Raw genomic sequence first — 26,038 nt, forward strand, 5'->3', positions numbered from 1 at the left:
TATCATATAAATAAATTCTAACATTATATATAATATTAACTGAATCAGGGGAAGAAGAATCTTTAATTGGAATTAAAGTGTCATAATAGAAAGTTAACATTTCTTGTAAAACTTTTAATTTAAATCTAAGATCTAAAGCAAATGTAATTAAATAAATTTCAGGAATTAAATAAAAATTTCCCATTTAGTTTTTATAACTAAGATGCAAGGAGATAAAGATTCATTATTAATATGTTCATTTAAAACTAATACTATATTAGAAAATTTTTCTAAAACTAATTGAGCAGTGGGATAATAAACATTGGAAAGTTGTTCGATTGCATCATTAAATACTTTTAAAATTTCACAAATACTACTACAAATATTCTATTATTGTGAAAATAAATATATATTAGTATTAGTGTTTTGTGCAAAAAATGAACATAATAATTCTTTTTATTGAAATGAATCTTGTAATAATTGGTAGTTGATACATGGAAATTTTTTAGGTCTCATTCCATTAATTTTACAAAACCTACCCAATTGTTTCATTATAGATGGATGAGACCATAAATAAGAAATTACAATTCTAATTGGTTTAATATAACTTTCTAAAATTTTTAAACCATCTTGAACACATAAATTTAAAACATGACATACACAACGAATATAAAAAAATAAACCTCCAATAATAGGTTGACAAACAAATTTTAGATCACCTATACAAGTGGTATTGAAACTAGCATTATCTAATGATATTGAAAATATTTTATGAGTTAAACCATATTCTTCTAAAATTAAACATAATAATTGTGCGATATTATGAGCATTATGTGATTCATCCAAAATTTTATAAGCTAATAATCTTTTTTGGAAGTTCCAAGAGTTATCGATCCAATGGTAAGTCACATCCATATACGAATGTGTTTGCCAATGATCACTCCAAATATCGGAACATAAAAAACTTTATTATCTAATTTACTAAATTCATCAATTAAATTCTTTTTTCCTTGTTTTACTAATTTTTTAATTGTACGAATAAGTGTAGTCCTAGGAACACGTTTAGCACATGAATTAAGTGATTCTTTACAAAAATTGTTAAATGTGCATTTAGATCCAAAACTAAAAGAAAGATATTCTACGGAAACAAATTTAGCTAATGATTCTCTTAATTTATTATTCGAATATAAAAATAAACCAGAATCGGTACTACCGCTAGTTGAAGAAAATCTTGATAATTGCGTTTGAGAACGGTCGAGTCCATATTCCGTCGGGTGCTTCGTTTCTACTTGTCATTTCAATGACCCATAGCCGCCGTCGGCTTGGAATTTGTAGGAAGCATTGCAGTGTTTACATTTTGCACGCATTTCTCCCGACGGAAGAGTGACCTTCTCAAAATGTTTAGTGAAAATAGAAGACTTTAGAGGAGGAAGTTCTCGAACCTTAGAAGTAATTGCATCGGTACTTCCTTGTGTTTCGGGTGTCGGATTCGGAAGATGCTAGATCTCATCATCGGTGGATTGAATATTGGGTTCCTCCTCCCGCGGATTCATTATTTGCTTTCCCTTCCGAGCTCGAGATGATGCACCTCCGCGGCCTCCTTCCATTGTAATTGAAAATTGGAAACGAAAGAGTTAGAGATTAGAGAATACGAAAATGAGATTAAGAGTAGAGAAGATGTGTGTGAAAAATGATGAAATGAGCTTTCTATTTATAGAGTTTTGATACTAACGGACACTAAATCAAAAAATGGTCAAATGATCCGGTTAACCAGCGGTTCCAACGGCTATGAACCGCCGGTTAACCGGCGGTTCAAGCCGTTTAAAAAAAAAAAAAATTTACGGTTGAACCGTCGGTTCAACCCGTCGGTTCAACCCGCCGGTTAACCGGCGGTTCACTGGTTTTACAACAAATGAACCGGAACCGGCCCGACAACTTGCCGGGCCGGTTCCGGTTCGACCCGGTTATGGGCCCGGGTCGGGTCCGGGCCAGACCCGGCCTGGGGTTGGGTCTACCTTTAAACCTCTCTCGCTCTCTTGCTGAAGCAATTGAAAAGGTTTCCAACATTTATTGTGAACGACTTAATATTTACCAGATTTACATAAAAATATAACAAAGAATATGATATTTTAATTTGATACATTACATGTTGTATATAAAATGAAATCCAAACTAAACTGATAATTTAAGCTCAATTCAATTTTTAAAAGTAAATCAATTTTACAATCATCAAACTCCAGTTACAAACTCCTGAGATCAACTACGTGCCGTGTGGATACTCAATTGCTCACTGTTCATGACTTATGAAGCAAAAAATATACCCACATTTGTCATGGAATCGAGTAATCATATGCAAAAACAATTGTCTAATGAAGATTGACGTGTATCAAACACTGAAGCACATAAATATTCTATCTTCCATCATCAAAATATTCACCAAGTTTACAACATTAAAAAAAATTGCTGAAGTATAAGATGAGTTGAGGATGAGAGCGGATCTAGAAATTTAAGAATGGAGAGGTGATTTTTATACGGAACAAGAGATAATATCCTTCATCTCTCTCAATGGAACTCCATAATATTAAGGGTTTCATAGTCAATACCCACTGGATACTCCCCTTAATACAACAATTATAATTGGGAATGATGTTTTATCTCATGGTGAAAATTTGGTCGGCAGGACTCTTATTTAGCATGTTGCAGGAATAATTGTACAGAAGTCCAAGAAGCAACTAACAGTTTTAAGGATTTGGATAAGGGTGTGGCTTCCGAGACCAGCAAACTCGTTCTATACCTGCAAGTTTTGCTATGGTTAAGGAAAAAAGAAGAAAGGCTTTTTATGTTAGCTTTAAACGAGCCAAGGCAATCTAAATTTGAAAATGCTTAACTTACGAGATATAGAGCAAGCTCAAGATTTTAAGGAGCTCCATTAGGAACCTGATTGTCATTCTAATCTAATTAAATCATTAATCCATTAAATAAAACCGGTAATGTACTCATTTTTAATATATTCAAAACTCTTGTCGAGCCAAGTATTGAATATTATGCTCATACAGCTTTACTTTTTAGAAAAGAAAAAGTACGGATACCTGATTGCGTATTGCTCCGATCAGCATATCTTGAGACCCAGAAGCATGTACGTCTATCAAATTAGGGCATTGGAGAAGCCACTTCTCTAGTAAAGATGCTGAATGTTTTCAGTGTTAATGTTGTTGCTGAATGTGTTCAGTGTTAATGTTATTTTACTATCGTAAAGTCTGATGACAGACAGTATCTGGATGCAAGTGTGTGCACAAGTTCAGATTTAAATCATTGAGCTCTGGACAATTTAAGTACAGGGTCTGAATAAACTAGTGCAATAAAAAAAATGAAAAATGTTACATGCATCCTCAATCAAAACTTAAACTTTACATGCAGTCCATATATGTAAAAAATTTTATTTTCACTCCTTAATCAAATATAATAGATCAATTTATCTAATTGTCCCTCATAATTTTAGGTACAAAAAATTTAAAAATAAGTATAATTTCACTTAAATTCAGTACATTAAATTAAAATTTAGTATATTTTCTATCAAATTGAGCACGACTCTTTTTCCGCCTCAATTAGATAGAAAATATACTAGATTGTTTTTAAATAATACTCAATTGGATGGAAAATATACTAAATTTTCTTTAAATGATGTTGAATTTAGAATGAATTATATTAAGCAAGAATAAAGTTATGCACAATTTAATAAAAAATATACTCGATTCTATTTTAAAGTGCTGAATTTAACATGAATTATACTCATTTTTGGACTTTTTGCATCTAAAATATGAGGAGTAATTTTGATAGAAAATATACTCTATTGTAGTTTAAAGTGTTGAATTTAAGAAAAATTATACTTATTTTTGGACTTTTTTACTTAAAAAATATGAGGGGTAATTAGATAATGATATTTGTATGAGGGAGTTGAAGTAAATAAAATTTTACATGTAAAAAGTGAAAATAATTTTTTTTTAATATAGGGACTACATACAAAATTGAAATTGTGGTCCAAGATTTTTATCCGATTATAGAATTCTGTAAACTAAAGACTGTAAATGCTGGAAAGTCTGCTTGTATTCTTAATAAAAAGTTAATCTAGCTATAAAAAAAAAGGCACAAAGGAAGTTAAAACTCTCAAGAGTAAAAGGATAGTATAGAAGATTTAATTCGAGCACTTTTCAATCATAGAAGAATGGCAGCAATTCTTCGAGATAGACAAAAATAAGTGCAAGAATTTAATATCGAGATGTGTTGATTTTGCATTCACAACAAGTTAGATCAAAATCAATCTTTAACCAACCATACAATCAAATAAATTGATCATCAAAAGGGCTTATTCAAGATTCAACCTTCAAGATGATCAAAAGAAGTGTGCAACGATGTATATATGAAGATGTATAAATAGATCATCAAAAGGGCTAATGCAAGAGGAAACTTTGTCTAATTCAAGTGATAATGCAAATTCTTTGTGCATAGTGCTATTTTTTTTCACATCTTCTTACAGACCACTCAAAATTTTATCATTTTTTACCTCGAAAGATATCCCATTAGCATTCATGGGATGATTGTTCTATAATAGGATTTGAGCCTGAAAGTAGATGTGATAATTGTTCTAATTTTGAGATCGATAATTGAACACCAATGTAAATGTAAATCCTATGTTGCTCATCAATGAAAATATAATCCTTGGAGGTATACACTTTTTACCCCTAAGTTCTAAATCTTTATATTTATGAGTATTATTATAAACATAGACAGTTGCCCTCAGGGTCTAAGATGACTTAAATATGATTTTCTATATGTCTAATGTTTATATGGGGTAGATGAAGAGATTTAAAAGACACTTAATTAAATATATAAGTTGCTACTAATAATGCATTTTCCCAATAAGAAATTGACAAATTAACTTGAACCATTATAGACTTAACCATATTTAGAAGAGTTCGATTTCTTCTTTCAACAATCTCATTTTGTAATAGAGTTCTTGAGATTGTTAATTGTCTAATAATTCCTTTATCATTACATATTATCTTGAATTGATCAGACAATATTCATTCTCACTGTCAGTATGTAAGGTTTTAACTTTATGATCTAATTGATTCTCAACTTCGTTCAAATAATGCTCAAAACAATATAATACTTCAAATTTATAAGAAATCAAATACAGATGACCAATATATGTGAAATTATCAATAAAGATAATGAAATAAGAAGCTCCATGTCTACCCTTCATATTTATTGAACCACAAATGTCTGAATGAATTAATTGCAATGGTAATTCAGTTCTAAAAGCCTTACCAAATGATTTCCTGGTTGCTTTTCCAGCAAAATAATGTTCACATACAAATAAGTTAATCTTATCACACATGCCTAGTAGACCCTCTTTAGCCGATCTATGCATTCGTTCTTGTCCAATATGTCATAATCTAGCATATCAAACTTGAACATCAATTTCAACATCACTAGTATGAGCAATATTTGAAAAACAACTATCAATTCCATAATCAATATATGGTTCTTCATCAAGAACTATGAAACCATTCGTTAAAAAATCATATCCAATTAACACAGAGTTAATAATAAGTTCCACACACCTGCTATAAAAATTCAAACTGTATTCTAATTCAAGAAGACATTTAACATAAATAAAATTCTATTGAATTTCAGAAACATAAAGGACATTATGTAGAAACAAGGTACGCCCACCATATAGGTTGAATTTGCATGTGTCAATTCCTTTGACTTCAATCCTTGCATTGTTTCCCATATATATCCAATTATTGTCAGCTAGTACCCAATGGTATTTTATGAATATATCTCGTTCACGAGCTATATGGTTTATTTCTTCTGAATCTATAATCCACAAAGGATAAAAATTAGTTAACGACATTGTACTAGCAACATAATGCTCATGAATAGAAGATAAACATAGATCTACCTTTTTCGGCTTAGTACATTCCTAAGCAAAATGATCCTTTATGCCACAGTTATAGTAAGTTAGCTTGCTTTTAGGTTTCAATCCATGCTTCTTTCCTTTAAATTTCTTCTTGTTTGAGCCTAGCCCAGCAGCAACAACAATACCAGTTTCCTATCCCTTTCTCATCTTGAACTATTTTTTCTTATTCTTAGATCGAATAGAACCTTCAACCATAAAAGTCTGTCCAGAAATCCTTACGAATTCTATCTTTCCTGCCTCTAGTTTAACATGACTTGAGATATCAGTGAAAATTTTGATATTTTCACAATGAGTAAGATTTTGTTTCATTGTTTCCCAAGAATAAGGAAGGGAACAAATTACTACCTGAACGTGTTGTTCATTGGTCAACTTATGACCAATAATCTTTAGCTCCCGAATCATATTCATCATTTTCCTCAAGTGTTGGGTCATGGTGACATTAAAGTGCTTCTTTTAGCTATTAAACTTAATAGTCAACTGTTAACGCTTGCTCAGGCTCACTCCACTATTTTTCTCTCTAGGGCAACCTATATAACATGAGCCGATGGAAATTGTTCATACTCACACAACTAGGTCATCAACCATAGAATTAATCAATAATCCTTTAGTAGTAGACATCAAGATCATGTCTATGTTGTGATCCTTTAGAAGCACACTATGTGATCCTTGCTCTTCTTTGTTGTGGGGACGTCTCCTTAGACTTCTCCTTGCCCCTAAGTGCCACTTGGCCCTTTTTCTTGGCCAATTTGGGGCACTTACTCTTGTAGTGCCCATGTTCCCTACACTCAAAACATATAATATGATTTTTATTTTTAATTGAACTAATTATACCTTCATGTGTAGTGATGACACTCGATCCTCCATTTGATTCTTCATGACTTTTGGAGGTTGCATCATCTACTTCTTCTCTTGACCCGGAAGTAGAAGCTTCTCCTTCTTCTCGATCCGGTATCAACGAAGGTCTCTCCCCCTCAATTCTCGAGGTGGAGGCCTCTTCATCTTCATCCTCTACATAGAACAAAGAGTATGCTTCCTCTTTGCCCTTCTCGTTGCATTCCTTTGAAGATGAGGTTTCTTGAACTTCTTCTTTGGGTGTTGAGCATCTCTCAACTTCCGAATCCTCTTCTTCTTCCTTTTGGTCTTGATCCGATGAATCACCCTCCTTTGATTCTTCTTGGTTTGATATATTCTTCATGAAGCTTGACCAATTTGTTCCAAAGCTCCTTGGTATCCTTGAATTCTTCAATTTTCTCCAAGATGTTGTTTGGCAATAGATTGACCAACAATTTGGTCACTTTATCATTGGCCTCACATCTTTGGATTTGCTCTTGGCTCCATTTGCTCCTTTTAAGAATTTTGCCTTTTGAATTTGTTGGAGCTTCAAAGCCTTCCATTAAAGCAAACCATTGCTCTATCTCCATCATAATAAAATTTTTTATCCTTGATTTCCAAGAATCGAAGCTTGTGAATATGAATGGTGGAGGCACCCTCATGTCGAATTCGAATTCCATTTGAAGTTGAACCTTGATGAAATCTTTGACTTGATGAATTTCGGTGCTTTAAATTTTTTCACCCTCTAGCCTTGTTGCCCCTTCCGGCGATGATTCTGGTAAAGAGCGACCTCGCTCTGATACCACTTGTTATGGTCGTTTGGTGATAGAGGGGGTGAATAGCTCGTCGCGTGCTCGTTGCTTGCTTCTTTGATGATAATTTACAGCGGATAGTCATCACAACAAGCTAATAATGGTAGCAATAGGATTTACATGGTATTCACCTCAAGAAGAGGTGACTAATCAAAGGATCTACACGTGACACACACTCCACTAATGAAAATACTCCTTTACGGTAACTATCGAAGGTGGAGAAGCCTTACACAAACTCTCAATACAATAAGAAAAGAAAAATAAGCTTATACAATACAAATCTTACAAGATTTATAAAACCCTAACTTGCTTCTTCTCCTTGTGGAACGCCTCTTGACCTTGGAAGTACAGTAACACTTTGCTCCAAGAAAGCTCCAAGAACTGGCATGGACAGCTGAGAGTGATCGTGAGAAGTGGAGAGGAAGATCTGCGGAGAAGGACGCTCGCCAACGGCTTTATCCTGCGTAACGGTCGCCTCCTAATCGATCGACTGATCGATTGGGGAGGCTGAATCGATCGGCTGATCGATTCAACCTTCTTCTGTGCTCTTTAGAAAGCGCTTGAATCGATCAACCGATCGATTCAGGCTTTCTTGCGATCGTACGAGAAAACCTAGCCCCCAATTGATCGGCCGATTGATTAGAGGTGCCTAATCGATCGGCTGATCGATTGAGAAGCGTTCTGTGCTTATGACAAAGGCTCCCAATCGATCGACCGATCGATTGGACTACTGCTTGTCGCAACACAGTGCCAATCGATCGGTTGATCGATTGGCCTCCCCTTGACTTGCTTAAACCAACTCTAGGGTCCCCAAATCCAACATCCGGTCAACCGTGACCTATTGGAACCTCATGCCTAGCATCCGGTCAACCTTGACCTGCTAGGACTCCTTCACCAAGTGTCCGATCAATCTCTTTGCCCCACTTGGACTTTTCTCCTCGTGCCAAGTGTCCGGTCAACCTTGACCCACTTAGACTTCCACCAGATGTTCGGTCACCCTTGACCTATCTGGATTTCCTTATGTCAAATATCCAGTCAATCCATTGACCTACTTGGACTTCCACCAGATGTCCGGTCACCCTTGACACATCTGGATTTCCTCTCGCCAAGTATCCGGTCAATCCTTTGACCTACTTGGACTTCCCAACACCAGGTGTCCGGTCAACCTTGATCCACCTAGATTTCCACGTGCCAAGTATCCGGTCAATCCTTTGACCTACTTGGCCTTCCCAACACCAGGTGTCTAGTCAACCTTGATCCATCTGGATTTTCGCGTGCCTGGTTTCACTCACCAGGACTTTCACCTAACTTCACTCACTAGGATTTTCACCTAGCTTCATTTATCAGGATTTTTTCACTGCCCGACTTCACTCACCGAGACTTTCACTTACCTGGCTTAACTCACCAGGACTTTCACCTAGCTTCACTCACTAGGATTATCACCTGTCTTCACTCACCAGGATTTTCTTCTGCCTAGCTTCACTCACCAGGACTTTCCATCTGCCTGGCTTCACTCACTAGGACTTCCAACTAGCTAACCTTCAGTTAGGACTTTCCCAGTCAAGTATCCGGTCACCCCTTTGACCTACTTGACTCTTTTTCACACTAATCTGGTTAAGCCCTTATCAGAGGGGAATTGCACCAATAATTTTCTCAATCGAACGATTGCATCTGCAATCTCCATGTATTATCAAATATTGAAATCCAAACATCAAGACTCAGGCTTGAGCCAACTAAAGCCTAGTCAACCTGATCAACCTTGACCAAGGGGATATTGCACCAACACACTAATGTTCTCCTTAAATGATATTTCCCTTTAAATGATATTTCCCTAGCTTTATCATTCCCACTATTCTCAATGAATTTGGCATTACATGTCTTGAAAAAGGATCTACTCAAAGGGTTATAGAACTTGAAACTTTTTGAGTTTTCAGAGTATCCTATAAAATGACAACTAATGGTTCTTGAGTTCAATTTCCTTTCATTAGGCCTATAGGGCCTACCTTCAGCTAGACAACTCCATACATGTAGATGTCTAAGACTAGGCACTCTACATGTCCATAACTCGTATGGGGTTTTCGTTACTGCCTTACTATAAACTCTATTGAGTAGGTAAACTGCAGTCTTGAGTGTCTCACCCCACGAGGACTCTAGTAGAAAAGAAAAATGCAATCATACTTTTCACCATGTCCTTAAGAGTTAGGTTTCGCCCTCTGCTACACTATTTTGCTGAGGTGTCCAAAGCATGGTGTATTGTGCCACGATACTGCACTTAGCAAAGAAATCCGTAAATGGCCCAAGACGTTGTTCACCTGATCCGTCGGATCTACCATAGTATTCACTACTAGGATCTGATCTTACGGTCTTAATCTTCTTGCTAAGTTGATTTTCAACTTTAGCTTTGAAGGTTTTGAACATGTCTAGGGATTGTGACTTCTCATGAATAAGGTATAAGTATCAGTATCGAAAATAATCATCTATAAAGCTTATAAAGTATGCTTGACCATTCTAAGAAGCCTTAGGGAATGATCCACATATGTTTGTATGTATAAGCTCTAATATTTCATTACTCCGCCTTGAACCCTTGTTACTTTTGTTAGTTATTTTTCCCTTGATACACTTAATGTAGATTCTAAAATCTGACATATCAAGGGAATTGAGAATTCCTAGTAACATTAACCTTTCTAGGCGTTATTTAGAGATATGCCCTAAACGCCTATGCCACATCATAGATGAATTTTCATTTGTCACACTACACTTCACACCTATATTATACATCACAAGATTATCTGTATGAGTTTCAGTGTCCAATCTATATAGTTTGTCAATCGCGGAACCAATACCACACAAGATAGAATTTCGAAAAATACTAAACTTTTCATTTCCAAATGAACAAGTGTATATGGATTTGTCCAAACATGAAATAGAAATTAAGTTTCGTTTAAAAGATGACACTACAAATATATTTTTCAAATTTAAAAGTACATTGTTCCTCAAACAAACTTTAAAGACAACTATTGCCTCTACTTTTACCTTCTTGCTCGTTCTCGTATAGATGAAATTTTTAACATCAATTGACATTCGACCCATGAGGCAACCTTGCATAGTTACACTTACGTGAGTAGTTGCGCTAGTATCTATCCACCAAGTGCTATTAGGTAGTAGCTAGGTTGACTTCTGAACTAACAAAGTTAAGAAGTATACATTTTTTGGCACGTTAGTTAGGGTATCTAGGGCAATCCTTCTTCAGATGACCCCAATCATCTGATCGATTGGTTAAGAAGGCTCCTGTTTGCTCGTTCATCCACCCCAATCGATCATCTGATCGATTGACTAATTCCAATTGATTAGCCGATCGATTCGGAAACCTTATGTGGGCAACCTAGTGAACTTCAATCGATTGGTCAATCGATTGGTGAACCTCAATCGATTAGCTGATTGGTCCAGAAGCTCTATGTTGGATTCTTGCAAACTTCAATCGATTAGCTGATTGATTGGTAAACCCCAATCAATTAGTTGATTAATCCAGAAGCGCTCTATTTATTCTTCACGAACATCAATCGATTGACTGATCTATTGGTTACCCCAATCGATCAGTTGATCGATCCAGAAGCTCTCTGTTGAATTCTTGCAATCTTCAATCGATTGGCTGATTGATTGGTAACCCCAATCGATCAGTTGATCGATCCAGAAACTTTTGTTGGATTTTTGTCGCAATCGGGCAATTTGAATCGATTGATTCCTCATGCTGATCGATTGGAAAACACCAATCGATCAGCTAATCAACTCTAGACCCTTCTGTTCATGAATCCGCTACTCCCAATCAATTGGGAACCTTCTCAATCGATTGATATCAGAAAACGTCCATTTCTGAACGAGATTTTCTACCCTAAAATCGCGCCTCTAATCTCGCTCTTTGCAGATAATGCAAAAAACTCGATTCATAGGTTAAATCCTAATCTATCCATGCTACATTCAATGAATATATATCAATTTTACTCATCCATATGGAATCAAATGCAAAATATTGATGTATTTATACCAAACGTTGAAAAATAATTCTTACGTCTTAAAAACTGATAATAAGTCAATCCTAAGCTTTGATATCAATTGAAAGACTTGCAATACATTATGTATGAGCTAAATGATGCATCTATAATAGGATCTAGCTTTTATCAATCTCTAAAACTTTATACAAATCGAAACAATAGCTCATGAATTGCTGACTTGAATCCATCGCAAAAGAGTATTGCTTCTTACTTGTCGCCTGAAGTTCTTGCGATTGCGGAAAAGTCTTCTACAGGAGTGGGCGGCGACAATCGTTAATCCTCTCTCAATGGGAAAGAAAGGAGGTTGAAAAAAGCTCTAGAACCTTGCTCTAATTTATGAGCATCTTCCTTTATATACTAAGTTCATCCTATAGGGACTATCCACCTTAAAGTCCATTCATCATTAAGAGCTCATTAATGTTAATGAGTCAGGTTTTGGATATACACATTGAATCCATATCCATTTAAACCAAACCCTCTTTATATGCTTGAAGCATTAGATCACTTAAATGAGTTTAGTTATTTTAATGACAATTAGTTGTGTATGTGTATTAATCAAGTGTAAGTCTATTTTTTTGGAGATGAAGTCCACCCATATAGATTCAATTGGATTTAGTCCACTGTAGACTTAATCCTACATGTATATGAAGAAGCATAAATAGATCATCAAAAGGGCTAATGTAAGAGAAAACTTTGTCTAATTCAAGTGATAATGCTATTTCTTTGTTTTCATTTGTTATTTTTACCTTGAAAGATATCCCATTAGTTGTAGCAACTAATGGGATAATTGTTCTAATTTTGATATCGATAACTGAACACCAATGTAAATGTAAATCCTATTGTAAGTGCAATTCCTCTGTAGATGATCAAGCTTAAAGGGTTGAGATCAATCAGTTTATGGGTTACTAATTAAGCAGCGACGAAATCTGGCAGATATGGTGATGAAAGTGCTTATAATTAATTAACTGCGCACCAATGTAAGCACACGATCAAGAGCTTAATTAATTGACTAATTTTACACGATGATTACAGTGAACTCAGGTCATTATCCCTTAAACACGTTCGATTAATTAACACGAGAGATTTAGAAAATTAGAGTGAGAGAGCAGAGTCTTCGTCCTCCTCGAGCGTGGAGGTGTACAGAAAATACAGAGCCCAAATCAGTCCAAACACTCCAAACAGTATCCATCCCAACAAGTTGTTGCTTATCCCCAAGCTCAATCCCGTCCCCTCAGTGCTCAGCCTCTCGTCCACCAACGCTAGCACAGGACTCGCCGACGCTGCCATCGCCAGCACCGCCGCCCCAGTACTGGTCGTGGCCACGGTCCTCCACTTCGCCTCCATCGAGCACCGCACGCTTCTCCCACCCTTGCAAGCCAGCTGAGGCAAGCCTGTAACAGAGCTCAAGCCAGTTGAGGCATGAGCACTACTCGAGTAGAAAAAACTCAAAGGAACGTATAGACGCACCAGTGGCTGACTGCCTCGGGAGGACAGCGCGATGGGCGAAGGTCGAGGCTGGCACGGCAGAATTGACGACAGTGGCCATGAGTGGAGGAGCAAGGTGAGCTTCTTCGAGCTTGTGGTCGCGGCAATGTGGAAGGGAGGTGTGTGGTGAGTTTGTAGGATTTAATGGAATTGTCGAAGCGCAGGACAAAGAGGAGAAGTGGGCCTGCGCCACACAATAAATATTGCAAGGTTATTGGATGGCAAGATAGCCTCATCCTCGACGGCCCAATAAAAGCATGCCAAGTGGACCCTTAATTCTCCATAGATTTGTGATAATAATGCTATATGAATTTTTGTTGAGACTGTCATTTTCTGTATACATTTTTTTTCTTTATTATTGTTTTATTTAAAATTGAGACTGTAAATTTATTTTTCTCGTAAGGTTTCAGTCACTCTGATCCCTTGCACAAACACAGATCACTTGTCCAATTGCATCCATAATTGCCTTTATTCCTTATCATCTTGAATGGAATTAATATAATTGAGAGACAATGTAATTCCAATATTCCTACTACACTTGCCAAGCAATTTGTTGTGGATCAATGCATGGTGGATCAGGAGCATCTCGTGCCTTTCGTTAGGAACCTCCTTTACATTTTTATTTTATTTATAATTCTCATGTACACTTAAAAATCAATCTATTTTATCACTATACCACATTTAAAGACACCTATTTTAGTTTTTTTTTTCTAACAAAAATGATTTAATATTGTTCATGGCCATGCCAAATCCACTCTAGGGCTACGATTGAATTTGTTATCAATAATATAAATTTAGTATATATTTTAAAAATAATTAATATTCAAAATGATAACTTGTTGAACAAGTTAGTCCATTTTTTACATGTTTAAATTATATTGCGTCGTTATTTTATTATTTGTTGTTAATTTTTTTTAATAATGGGTTTAATTGATAAATGGTATAATGGGTTTAATTGATGAATGGTGGTAAAAGTATACTAATACTTGTTCCAGAAGTTCCTCGTAATCTATCTCCAACCCGAGCAATGACCAATAGATAAACGCCATAAGGGATCAGAAATTGACTCTCTGACTCTGTAATGGTAACACCTCAGGATGGTAATACCTAGTGTGCTAAAAAGCAATTTGTTCATCCTAATAGTCCCATCAATTTATCTCTAAATTAATATAAAAAAAAATAAATTATACATGATTATTAAAAAATATGGAATCGTTATATCAACCGCCCCTAAAGCCAGTCTCATAGATATGGAGGGAGATAAATCTAAGTACACAGTTAAAAGTGCATGGTAATTATGAGTGACTACTAGCCATTAGTACAGGTGGCCAAGACCTACGGAAAGATATGCTGAGACGTACCGAGTTTCGATTCTAAAACCTCATATGATAATATCTCATATTTCAACAACCGCATCGTCCTGAGGGACGTGATAGAAACACCTCGTGCGACAAAAGACGATTCGTTGGTCCCAGTCAACTCATCCTTAGGTTAACATGGAAGAGAGAAATCACGAGTGACTACTATCTATTAGTATAGATGACAAGACATAGAGAACGCATGCTCAAATACGTCTAGGGATGACAATTTTCCCCGCGGATTTAGGGCCCCGCGGGAAAAATCCGAAATAGGGATGGGGATCCCTGATTTATTCGGGGATGGGGCGGATTTGGGGCGGGTATAGGAATACTATCTTCATCCTCGAACTCGCCCTGAATATTATTATTAATATTAATAAATAATAATAAGATTTTTTTTAAAATATTAATAATAGTGTTAAAATTAATATTAAAAATTTTGAAAATATTTGATCATGTCCGAAAGTCGATGAGATGGATGCTAAGGATGTGGCGCTCCTGTTGACCTCCTGTGAACTTCGCTCCGACCTGCAACACAATTGACGTCAGTGCCGAGCTAGGTAAGGGGTCCCCGGTGATGGTCCTCCGACGCTCAAGTCAGTCTCCGACGAAGAAGAAGAAGTAGTAAGCGGAGCAATAAGAAGACTGTAGCGCAATAGTAAAATATTGCATACCTCCGTTTATGCTTGGACCCCCCTTTATATAGAGTTCCAATAGCGCGCGTTCATGCTTCCCAAGATAAGCATGCGTCTCAAAGCTTTCCCTGAAAAGACTTGTCAGTAAAGTGTCCCTGACACGGTACCTTAACGAGCCGAGCATATCTCTTAAGTGATAGTGGAAGCTTCCGCCGTACGATTTCTCTGTCTGACCATACCACCTATCAACGACACTAGCTCCCAAAAGGATGTCAAAAGATAGTCTGCTGTGTTTGTTGCTGGGCCGAGCTAGATAGCCGCTTAGCCGAAAGTCTACTGTCCGCGTGCTTTGTTGCTGGGCCGAGCGGGATAGCCGTTCAGCCGAAAGTCTACTGTTCGCGTGCTCAGCTGATGTCGAGTCTGCTGCTAGGCCGAGCGGAAGAGTCGCTCGGTCCGGTTCCCACATACTGCTCCGTTTGTCATCCTCTTGTTTGAGCGTCGGGTGCTCGACTCATGGGCGAGTCAAAGGTGATATCAGATTAGGCCTTTCTCTTCTCGATCGGGACATGCTTGTCCGATCATCAAAGCCTCCCTGCATCACAAGCCTTAATGCACAGAGATTTGTACGATTTTCCAGAAATCTGGGTAACATCAGCATAGCTCGCGCTCGCCCATGACAACCCAAGGAAAGATTTCATAAGTGCGAACCTTCGTCGTGCCGATCGGATCAAGGGAGCTTACCTACAGCCGAACGACAAACTTCAACAGGCCGACCGGCAGGGTGAAGTTGCTCGAGCAGAAACCATACAGTGTCGAAGGCTGATCGGGAGGAAATATGCTCACACAATTGTCTAGTCAGTCGGACTTACAACCTCCTTCGACTAGACTTGAGGGGGAGACTTGTGATGCGGTGATGATGAGGGGCCCTAACCTGCTACCACGGTGGAGGTCAAAGTCAAGGCGGTCAACGCTTAGAAGTCATTTGTCGATCGGACAAGCATGTCCCAATCGGGAAGAGAAAGGCCCGATCCGATTTCACCTTTGACTCGCCCATGAGCCGAGCACCTGCCACTCAAACAAGAGGATGACAAAGGGAGCAGTATGCAGGAACCGGGCCGAGCGGCTCTTCCGCTCGGCCTAGCAGCAGACTCAACATCAGCCGAGCATGCGGACAATGGACTTCCGGCCAAGCGGCTATCCCGCTTAACCTAGCAACAGAGCACGCGGACAGTGGACTTTCGGCCGAACGACTATCCAGCTCGGTCAAGCAACAGAACATGCAAACAATGGAATTCCGGCTGAATGACTATCCCGCTCGGTCCAGCAACAGACACAGCAGGCTATCTTTTTACATCCTTTTGGGAGCTAGTGTTGCTGACAAGCGGCATGGTCAGACAGAGGATTGTACGACGAAATCTTTCACTGTCACTTCAGAGATATGCTCGGTCCGTTAAGATACTGTGTCAGAGACACTTTACTGATAGGTCTTTTCAGAGAAAGCTTTGAGACGCCTGCCTGCCTTGGGGAGCGTGCACGTGCGTTACCGGAACTCTATATAAAGGGGGTTCAAGCATCGCCGGAGGTATGCGATATTTTACTGTTGCGTTACAGTCATCTTATTGCTCAGTTTACTGTTTCTTTTTCTTCGTGGGAGACTGACTTAAGCGTCGGAGGATCATATTTCCAATATCCATCTCATCGACTTTCGGACATGATCAATATTAATAATATTATTAATATTAATATTTATATTAATATTAATATTATCATTAATAATAATAATAATAATAATAATAATAATTAAATTTGAGGATAGAGTGAGGCTGAAGACGGGGATAAGGATTTGATCTCATATTCAAAGAATCTCCGAATTAAAAAAAAAAAAAAATTGAAGACGGGATAAGAATGTAGATGACAAATCCATCCGCGTCCCGTTCTATTGCCTTCCTTAAATACGTCAAATTTTAATGCCAAAATTTTAACCACTGCCATGAGAGGACTCCACGGTAATACCTCGTGCCCAGGACGGTTTAATTGATAAATGAAATAATGACAAGTAAGGGTAGAATCGTCTATAAAAACCCACTACGGGAAGCAAACAAAATTTATTTATATCAGAAACAACAAAAAGACGCCTTTTTTTTAATCCTTCTCTCTCTGTCTCCCCTCACTGCAGCGCTGCCGTCGTAGCCGTCTCCGTCGGCGCCGCCGAAGCATGACCAGCTCCTCCGCCTCATCGCGCAAGGTACTCTTTTTCCTCCGCGTCCTTCTTTCTATGCCCCTTCGTTCCCCCGTCGATCATCGCCTCCGGTCCTTCATCTCCCGATGGTCAATTTCTCATGACACATGCCTTTCGATCTCAGGCTTTGAGCAAGATCGCATGCAATAGGCTCCAGAAAGAGCTTCTGGAATGGCAAGTCAACCCCCCGGCCGGGTTCAAGCACAAAGTCTCCGATAGCCTCCAAAGGTTGCAGCTTGGTCTTCCTCTCTGCTTTCTGATTCCTTTCGCGCTTTCAGTAGCTGACTTGATTTTTGTTTTTTTTTAATCCTTCCAAAAGGTGGGTAGTTGAGGTGATCGGAGCACCCGGGACGCTGTACACGAACGAGAAGTACCAGCTGCAGGTCGATTTCCCGGAGCATTATCCCATGGAAGCACCGCAGGTAAACAAAATTTAGGCAGGGGTGTTTGTGCCCCTTTGAGATGTTGTTAATTAGAGTTGTGATTGAGTGACTTTCCTAGTTTCCTTCAGGTTATATTTTTGCACCCTGCGCCTCTTCATCCGCACATCTATAGCAACGGGCACATATGTTTAGGTAATTCTCATGTTTCTATAAGCATTTAGTGGAATCACAAAGTTTGCTTAATACATTCCTTACTTGAATGGATTATCTTTATTTTTGTTCTACTACAATTTGCAAGAATGGCATCTTGCCATTAAAAATGTGTGATAGATTACGTCCCTTTTTTGCTAGTTTTGGTATACTCTTTTCTGAGTTATTTACTTTTCTGTTGCTTGTATAAAAAGTTTCAATATGGTCATTACCGGAGTTTGGATTGGCCCTTTAATCGATAACTTTTTTGGGATTGAATTCTATTCCACTCTTGATCAATATTTCCTTTCTCCTAATCCCTGACTTCCATTTGTATTAGAAGGCTATATAGTGACATTAACTCCAAAAATGATCTATTCTAATGCATTGTGTTACTGAAACATCATCATGATCATCATCTAGTCGTGTTTGCCCAACTATTTGAGGTTGTCTACATGAATTTTATCCCTCGATTAAATTTTACCCAACGCTATATCAGTTATTAATCATTTTATCTCCTACACAATCCCCTAATTTATGCATCATCTTCCTTGTGATAGTATCATTGTTTCTGTTATCATTACTATTTTTTTTACTGATGTTAACACATGAATACTATTACAATGCAATTGTTTCCATTGAAGAAACTTACACAATATTAAACAATCTTAGACTAATTAATAAGTAATAGTATGAGTGTCCTTAGCCTATAATTAAAAAACAGTCTACATTTCTCAAGCTGGACGAGAACACAAGTTATGCCTTATCAAGTTAGAAACAAGGAGTGTAAAATATCAATGTTTAAAGCTCTAAGTGTTGATCTGTAAGATGACACTAAATGAAAATACACGAAAATACATTATCCTTTCACGCTACAGATGTAGTTTAAGATGAATTATCGGCTTGGTATGTAAGATAACTTCACAAGATGTAGAAATATCTGTTTTTTTATCTTACCAAACCAAATCAAATTCCAATAGTTTAACAGTGGACTGTATCGAAGAATATTAAAGAGTACAGTATCATAGTATTGTATGCAGCCATCATAGTTTAACAGTGGACTGTATCCAATAGTTTTGTAATAGACATTGTTCTAAGGCCTTTGCATTGTCAATATATTTTGTGCTCTGTATCATGTTGCGTATGGGAAAGCTCCAAGAGAATGGAATTGGCTGTACAGAATTATAATTTCTTGTACCTTCCGTTATTTCTTTACTGCAAACTAGTGGAGCTAGGTCTAGATTATTTTTGTTTGTATTTTCTTTGCAAAGTAAATGTGTTTGATTTGGGACTTCTAGAGCTTATTGGTAGGATTTAGTAAATTTTGATTTATGTATTGTGTTTGAATATGAGAAACACATATCATTCATTCTTCACTGGGAAACTGGACACATTTTTAACTAATTCCTCCTGTCAGATAACATGTCTATGTCTATTTTAGTACTGAAATGCAACAGTTTGAATTAAGTTCATAACTATGAACCTTATCTGTGTTGGGAATGCCTTTACCACACATCTTTGTAAGTTAATCGCGGAGCAAAGTTTGATATTCCTTTATTAGGTATTGCTAGAACAACAGGAGGATGTTCTTGGTTCTTACGAAAAAATAACAGTTTACTTGCAATATAAGGTTGTTTATTTCACCATTTTCTGTTTATGGTTGGTTAGTTAGAACCTTCATGTATTCATGTTGGAAAGACACTGCTTTTGCTATAATCTTATATTCCTAGATAAATCCTTCGGTATAGGTCATTCATTCTCATTTGTGAATGGGTGAAGAATATCATGAGATAGTTTCGAAAAGATTTATTATGGTAACATCTCGTTTGGTGCCTTTCACAGATATCTTGTACGACTCCTGGTCTCCAGCAATGACTGTAAGCTCAGTCTGCATCAGCATTTTGTCCATGTTATCCAGTTCGACCGTGAAGGTCTCTAAACACACCCCTCACATGTTAAATTACTAAGCTTCGCATTTTTATTTTCTAACATTGCTGGTGAAATCTATCTTGCCATTGTAGCAACGTCCAGCAGATAATGATCGATACGTGAAGAACTGTCGGAATGGTCGATCTCCCAAAGAGACCAGGTGGTGGTTCCATGATGACAAAGTATGATGCTACTGATGCTGATAATACTTACGGCTTCTCCAGCGTTTATGTAAGCTTATCGAAAAATGGCATGTATCATTCCCATTGGTCTATGATTTGCCTTAAATAGGTTTTTAATCTTAAAATTTACTCTTGCATGTAATTATGAAGGGAAGATTTACCTTGGCTGAAATGAATACATTATGATGACTTTATGGGATTAGAATTAATTTTGCTCGTGTTCATTGTTTCTTTCAAGTTATAACTCTTGGTAAGATTGTTCAAAATTGTCACAAAGATGTGCTTGAAAAAAGCTTTTTTCTTTTCTTCTGTTTATTTGGAAGGAAAAATATGAAGAGGAACGAAGATTATTTGTTAAATAGTTATTTTGGATGGTCAAAAAGTTCGAACCACAGCAATTAGGTTCAAATATTCTTTTTAAATTTTTTACGTCTTTCAATTTATTAAATATTAATTCGATTTTGACTTATTTTAACAGAAACCTGCGTTTTTTTTCTTAAAAAAACTCATCGAATGAGTGTCATTAGAAAGAAAAAAAAAATGAGCGTCTCTCATTTCAAAAATACTTCTGCATTAAGTACTCTGTAGCAGTTGCCGATTAGTTTTTATAATACGTAGAAGTTAGTCGATAGTTGTTACCCCTCATAACAGTTATATGTTATCTTTTATACGTTTGATAATGAGTAGATTATATTTATGAGTGCTATAGAGTTTTCATCATTTGATTTATTTATTAAAATATTATTTTTAATCATATTATTATTCATAAAATTAAAATTAAAATAATATAAAATTATCATTTTAAACCTAGCACTAGCTTCTAGAATTGTAAAAGCTAATTGTTAGCTTCTACACCACCTAGAAGATGGATGTTAATTTTTACACATGCTAGAAGCTAGCAATCTAGTTTTAACATGGTAGAATGATGTATTGTAAAAGTTAATTGTTAGTTGTTATAGGTTGTAAAAGTTAGATGTTAATTTTCACAATTATAAAAGTTAACATCTAATTTTTACATGATCGAATGATCAAAGATAGATCACTAAGGGTATAGTGGAGCACTCATTTGATTTTCATAAAAACGTATAACGCTCCTCTGATAATATATATATATATATATATATATATATATATATAATTTTTTCATTGTTTGTATATTTAGAGAGAGATTAAAAAATAAGTTTGAGTTGGTGTAATAATATATGGATTTTATACTTTTTATGATTTCTTTATAAGTAAAATACTTTAACACTTTATCATTTCTTTAAAAAAAAAAATCGGTGATTTAACTAGTTGATTTATTATTAAATTTTAATATATTTATGTTAGATATTTTAAATTTATTGGAAAAAAGTACAGCTCACGAACAGGACAACTACTAAAGTCCTTAATACAGTGATATTCCTGGATCATTATCCATTAATTATTCCTTGATCGATTATAAAATCCTTAATACAGTGATATTCCTGGATCATTATCCATTAATTATTCCTTGATCGATTATTCATTAATTATGGAGGATGTAAAATTTTTTATAGAAATACTTATTTATAGCGGGTAGTTCAGAATTTTAATTAGATCAACGTTTCATCAATAAAAATTCATCCATTAATTTATGGAAGAAATTAAGAAATTAAAAAGATATTTTACCGTCCGTTACCATTGCCCCAGATTCATCAATTTAATTTTTGCCACTTCAGAAATAAGAAAATGAACGCCAAGAACCACCTTCACGTGCTTACTATTCGAGCCTTTAAATGTAAGCATCGTGCCACTCATATGAAAATTCTCTCCTGAACTCAATCATCCAAATTCAATCAATCAAGTAAAATAGTCGCCAAGCAATTTAGTATTATAGACACTTCACAAAATTGTACCGGGTCACCTACTTGTACGGTTTGTACCAATGTATAATGAAACTAAATGGTGATGATACCTCAACCAGCAGAAACACTGACTGTACCTGAACCGTAAAACTAATTTGTATATCAATAAAATCACAACACAGTCTAACTGAAATTGGAATATTTACTATAATCCGACTACGACATCTCAATCAAATTGTTACACTCACATAATGAACTTTAGCACCTATTGCAATCAAATTATAATACTTATTTGCTGTGGCACTGTGCTAATAAAAGACCTCAATGAAAGTGAAACCCACTGTATGAGTTGTAGCTTCTACTACAACCAAACAATGACCTTAACAAGATCAAACTGCAAGTAAACTGCATTTGAGATTTGGTTTTATGAGTTATTATATGAAAACCTTGGTATCTTCTAAGAAGGAACCTTCGCATATTCATTCTCTTTCCCGAGCCAGATTAAAGAGAGAAGAGAGAAGAGAGAAGAGAGAAGAGAGAGAGAGTTGTGCGTGTGCGCTGCGGTAGTGGATAATGCAAATGGCAGCAGTAGGCGCAGTCTTCGATCTTTGTCCTTCCGTTGAGGAAATCAAAGCAGCGCGAGAGACCTCAAAAGCAGCGCTCCTTTTATTGCTCTCCCTTCTTTCCCTATCAATAATTCAGCATCATATCAATCCTTCCACCGCATTAGTTTCATCCACCACCTGAGCCTTTCCAATCCGAGAGCCACCATGAACTCCCAGCAGCAGCAGCAGAAGAACACAATCAAGAAGAAGCAGCAGCAGCAGAACCTGGTGAGGCAGAGGAAGCCCCACTTCTTCAAAGTCCTCCTCGGCGACTTCACCCACCACCTGGCAAGCTCCTCCCTCGTCTATCTCTATCTGAATGTGCTTCCCCTGTGGCGCTTTGATTTCTGTTTACTTGCTCTTTGAATCTGCTGCAGAGGATTCCCCCAAAGTTTCTGAAACACATTCCAGGTCCAGCCACAGAGTCCAAAACGGCCATCTTCCTTCACGGCCCCAGCGGAAGCAAATGGAGTGTGGAGCTGAGGAGAAACAGGGAAGGCACGTTCCTTGCCTCCGGCTGGAGCAAGTTCGTGAAGGATCACTCTCTGAAAGAATGCGAGTTCCTAGTCTTCCGGTACGATGGCAATATGCACTTCACCGTGCTCCTTTTCGACACCACTGCGTGCGAGAGGGAGGACGCTTTTGCAGTCAGACGGTGGAAGCAGCCGTGGAAGACGAGAGGTCACCGGCCGAAGGAGGAAGCTGTGGAAGTTAGCAGCTGCTCTGTCAAGCAGGAAAGAATGAAAAATGGAGAGGAGGAAACTAAACCAGTACAAATCCAGCCTTATTTACCTAGTCAAGGTAACAATTGCATGTATGAAACTCCAATCAGCCATTGGTTCGGTTCATGGAATAACAATTCTAAAATATCAGAATAAGCATTCCTGTGATCGATATAAAGAATAGCTAATAAGGTTTACAAGAATAATCCTTCCTGGCATAGCCATTCCTGAGATTGATATAGAATAGCTGAGAAGGATAACAAGGATAATACAATTCTATCAAATTTAGTATCTGAATGCATGAAAAATCACTCTGTCAAACTTGATCTGAATGGAATAGCTATGCATGCAAAGCAAACATAATGTGAGATCTTGCCTGAAGTTAATTCAGCTTTATGAATTGATTGTTAACTTATGCAAATTGAGAGGCTAAAACATGGAGTTGATTGAATGCAGAAAGATGTGTGGCATTCCCTGATCCTATCTGGAATGACAAGCTTAAAATGGAAGAGTTTGAGCTTCCACTTAGTATGATTCGCAACAAAAGAAATTACAGGAGATTTTGCATATCATCAACAAGAAGACATGTGACAGATGAAGAAAAGTTGCAAGCGCACAAAGTTGCTAAGTCTTTCACTTCTGCACTTCCGTACACCATCATTCGCATGTCGACAACAACTCTTTTTAAGGGATACATGGTGAGTCATGCTTTTTTTTATTAAAAAACTATGAACTTTCACAATCTTGTTTCCCGTGAGTTTAACTAGGTTATAGCTGGTTGCAGAATATCCCTACTCGGTTTTCACGGGAGCATCTTCCACAGAATACGTCAAACTTAATCCTCCATGACCCGATCGATAGGTCCTGGGTTGTGAACTACATTCCAAAGGAGAAGGGCAACAAAATATCAAGAGGGTGGATGGCTTTTGCAAAAGCCAACAAACTTGAGGAAGGAGACTTCTGTGTATTTGAGCTCGTTGGTACGGTCAAGTTACGTGTGCATATTTTTCGGGTAATTGAGGAAACTCTACCTATATCTACGGTGCCAACAAGGTCAGAATAGGTCACATCCAATTCCCACTTCTTCAAGCTCATTTGAATGAACTTGGCTTCCAAGCCATTGGAGGAACTATAGGATTGTAGGTGGGTCATGGGTGAAGAGGAGTGCCTTTCATGTGAACTACTGTGTTAGATATAAAATGGTAGATTATCTACTAATACATGCTTGTGCATAATCCATCTGGAAAAAAAAAAACCCTTCAAACTAGACTGCTAATGTAATAGTGGTAATATTTTTCTATTTTTGTTCATGTTTGTTTGTTCTTTTCATGCATTTCCATGCTTATGATGTGTGAACATTAATCAAGAGTTTGATGTAAATTCTTTGGCATGACTCTTGAAAAATAACATTTGCAAAATCAAGAGTTTTGAGCACACTTGAATTGGAATGTTACAATATGACTTGCACAGTGGCTTTAGTAAGCAAAATGACAGAGAACTAATTCTATCAATTGATTCTGAGGAATAAGCCTAATAATTGGCTTATGTAAGAATCCTTGAAGTGTAAATCATCTAATATTGCTTAGTTCTCTTTGCCGAATGAAGTATCACAACTGCAAAGTTTTTTTTCCACTACTAACAATTTCCAAATTGCAATATGTTGGGCGTTTTGTCACTGCGTTCATTCCTCTGACTCAAATTTTATGCTCTATTAATAGTTAGCATTTGAGTTTTCCATCATCCCTATGTTCCTAACTATAAATCTTAGCAAATTGGTAGCTTTATCCAAGTTAAACCTAACTTCCTAACTACGCAACTATGCAAAGCTCAACCTGGCAGTAGAAAATGCAAGATACGACTATACGCTATGCCTCCCGCACAGACGAAATAACTCATCTCTGGGTATCACGCTACTATCTGAGTCCCAAGTTATTCTCATGGCACTAAAACTAAATCAAAGACAATAACCTTCCAAATCAGCCCTTTGAATCATAATAGAACTTGAACTTCATTTTCGCTGTCGAAAATTATTCCATTGTTCACTTTCCGGCCACTAGTCTCTCCATTCTCGCTGGAAGGAGGATGTTTCAGATGCTAAAGAATTAAATTGGGGCTGCATGCATATAACAAACACAAAATAGACACAGAATCACTCTTTTAATGTATGTTCCCATCCGGAGTTCTTAACGCCCAATGCATATACTCAAACCACAGCGACATACCTCGGATTCAAAGGGGATTCGATCAGTTTTCCATAATACAAATGCAGGAAAATCAACCGATCAATGCAAGGTAACGAAACCTCACAGCAGAGTGGCAGATCTAGGAAAACATAAAGGGCAAGAGCGTACCTTCGGCGACCTTGAGCCGAGACGCCATGGGCAACGATGGTTCCTCGGAGGGCGGTTAAAACAAGGAAATCGAAGGATTTGGGCGTATTGTCGCGCAAATAGAATGGCGAAGCTCAATTAAGTGCAATGGCCCATATATATGAGCCCAAACTGAGTCCTAGTGAGACTCAGGCCCGACCCACAACAGCCAGACACCTTCAACACTGCAAGAGCATTCCCATTGATGTTAACACGTAAATATTATAAAATTCATAGTGTTATAAGGGCATCTCTCGAATGATTAAATTTTTCAATAATTTTTTTTTTTTTTTTGTAATTCTCAATATATCACATCATAAGTATAAAAAGTTCTTAAAACATCTCCAATGATTAAACCTCTCAATGAATTTTTTATAATTTTCAATATATCACATTATGCCACATCACAGGTATAAACACTTAGGTGGCGTTTGGTTTATGGGTTTGGGAATGAGGGAA

General features: G+C 37.0%; 3 protein-coding genes and 1 long non-coding RNA gene across 5 annotated transcripts; 2 read left to right on the forward strand and 2 right to left on the reverse strand.

The window, feature by feature from the left end:
- Positions 1-12,635: 12,635 nt before the first annotated feature.
- LOC121987603 (photosystem II reaction center W protein, chloroplastic-like) lies at positions 12,636-13,295 on the reverse strand. Its single transcript, XM_042541350.1, has 2 exons — positions 13,125-13,295; positions 12,636-13,048 (listed from the first exon to the last, which is right to left on the reverse strand). Exons 1-2 carry the CDS (start codon positions 13,201-13,203, stop codon positions 12,750-12,752), a joined length of 378 nt encoding a protein of 125 aa, XP_042397284.1. The 5' UTR covers positions 13,204-13,295; the 3' UTR covers positions 12,636-12,749.
- A 3,947-nt stretch (positions 13,296-17,242) lies between these two features.
- Positions 17,243-20,281, forward strand: LOC121984881 (probable ubiquitin-conjugating enzyme E2 16). Its single transcript, XM_042538045.1, has 6 exons — positions 17,243-17,380; positions 17,499-17,602; positions 17,694-17,796; positions 17,886-17,949; positions 19,789-19,877; positions 19,968-20,281. The coding sequence occupies exons 1-6, from the start codon at positions 17,351-17,353 to the stop codon at positions 20,061-20,063; spliced, it is 486 nt and encodes a 161-aa protein (XP_042393979.1). The 5' UTR covers positions 17,243-17,350; the 3' UTR covers positions 20,064-20,281.
- A 1,890-nt stretch (positions 20,282-22,171) lies between these two features.
- On the reverse strand, positions 22,172-25,656 carry LOC121984883. Its single transcript, XR_006113018.1, has 2 exons — positions 25,562-25,656; positions 22,172-23,372 (listed from the first exon to the last, which is right to left on the reverse strand). It is a non-coding gene; the product is annotated as an uncharacterized LOC121984883 (long non-coding RNA).
- On the forward strand, positions 22,648-24,477 carry LOC121984882 (B3 domain-containing protein Os01g0723500-like). Of its 2 annotated transcripts, none has more exons than XM_042538046.1 (4): positions 22,648-22,776; positions 22,866-23,289; positions 23,667-23,908; positions 23,995-24,477. In XM_042538046.1, the coding sequence occupies exons 1-4, from the start codon at positions 22,654-22,656 to the stop codon at positions 24,271-24,273; spliced, it is 1,068 nt and encodes a 355-aa protein (XP_042393980.1). In that variant the 5' UTR covers positions 22,648-22,653; the 3' UTR covers positions 24,274-24,477. The 2 variants fall into 2 exon arrangements, with proteins under 2 accessions (XP_042393980.1, XP_042393981.1); XM_042538047.1 differs by having other exon boundaries at positions 23,985-24,197.
- Positions 25,657-26,038: the final 382 nt, after the last annotated feature.

This window comes from Zingiber officinale, chromosome 5B (genome assembly GCF_018446385.1).
Source record: "Zingiber officinale cultivar Zhangliang chromosome 5B, Zo_v1.1, whole genome shotgun sequence".
NCBI lineage: Eukaryota > Viridiplantae > Streptophyta > Magnoliopsida > Zingiberales > Zingiberaceae > Zingiber > Zingiber officinale.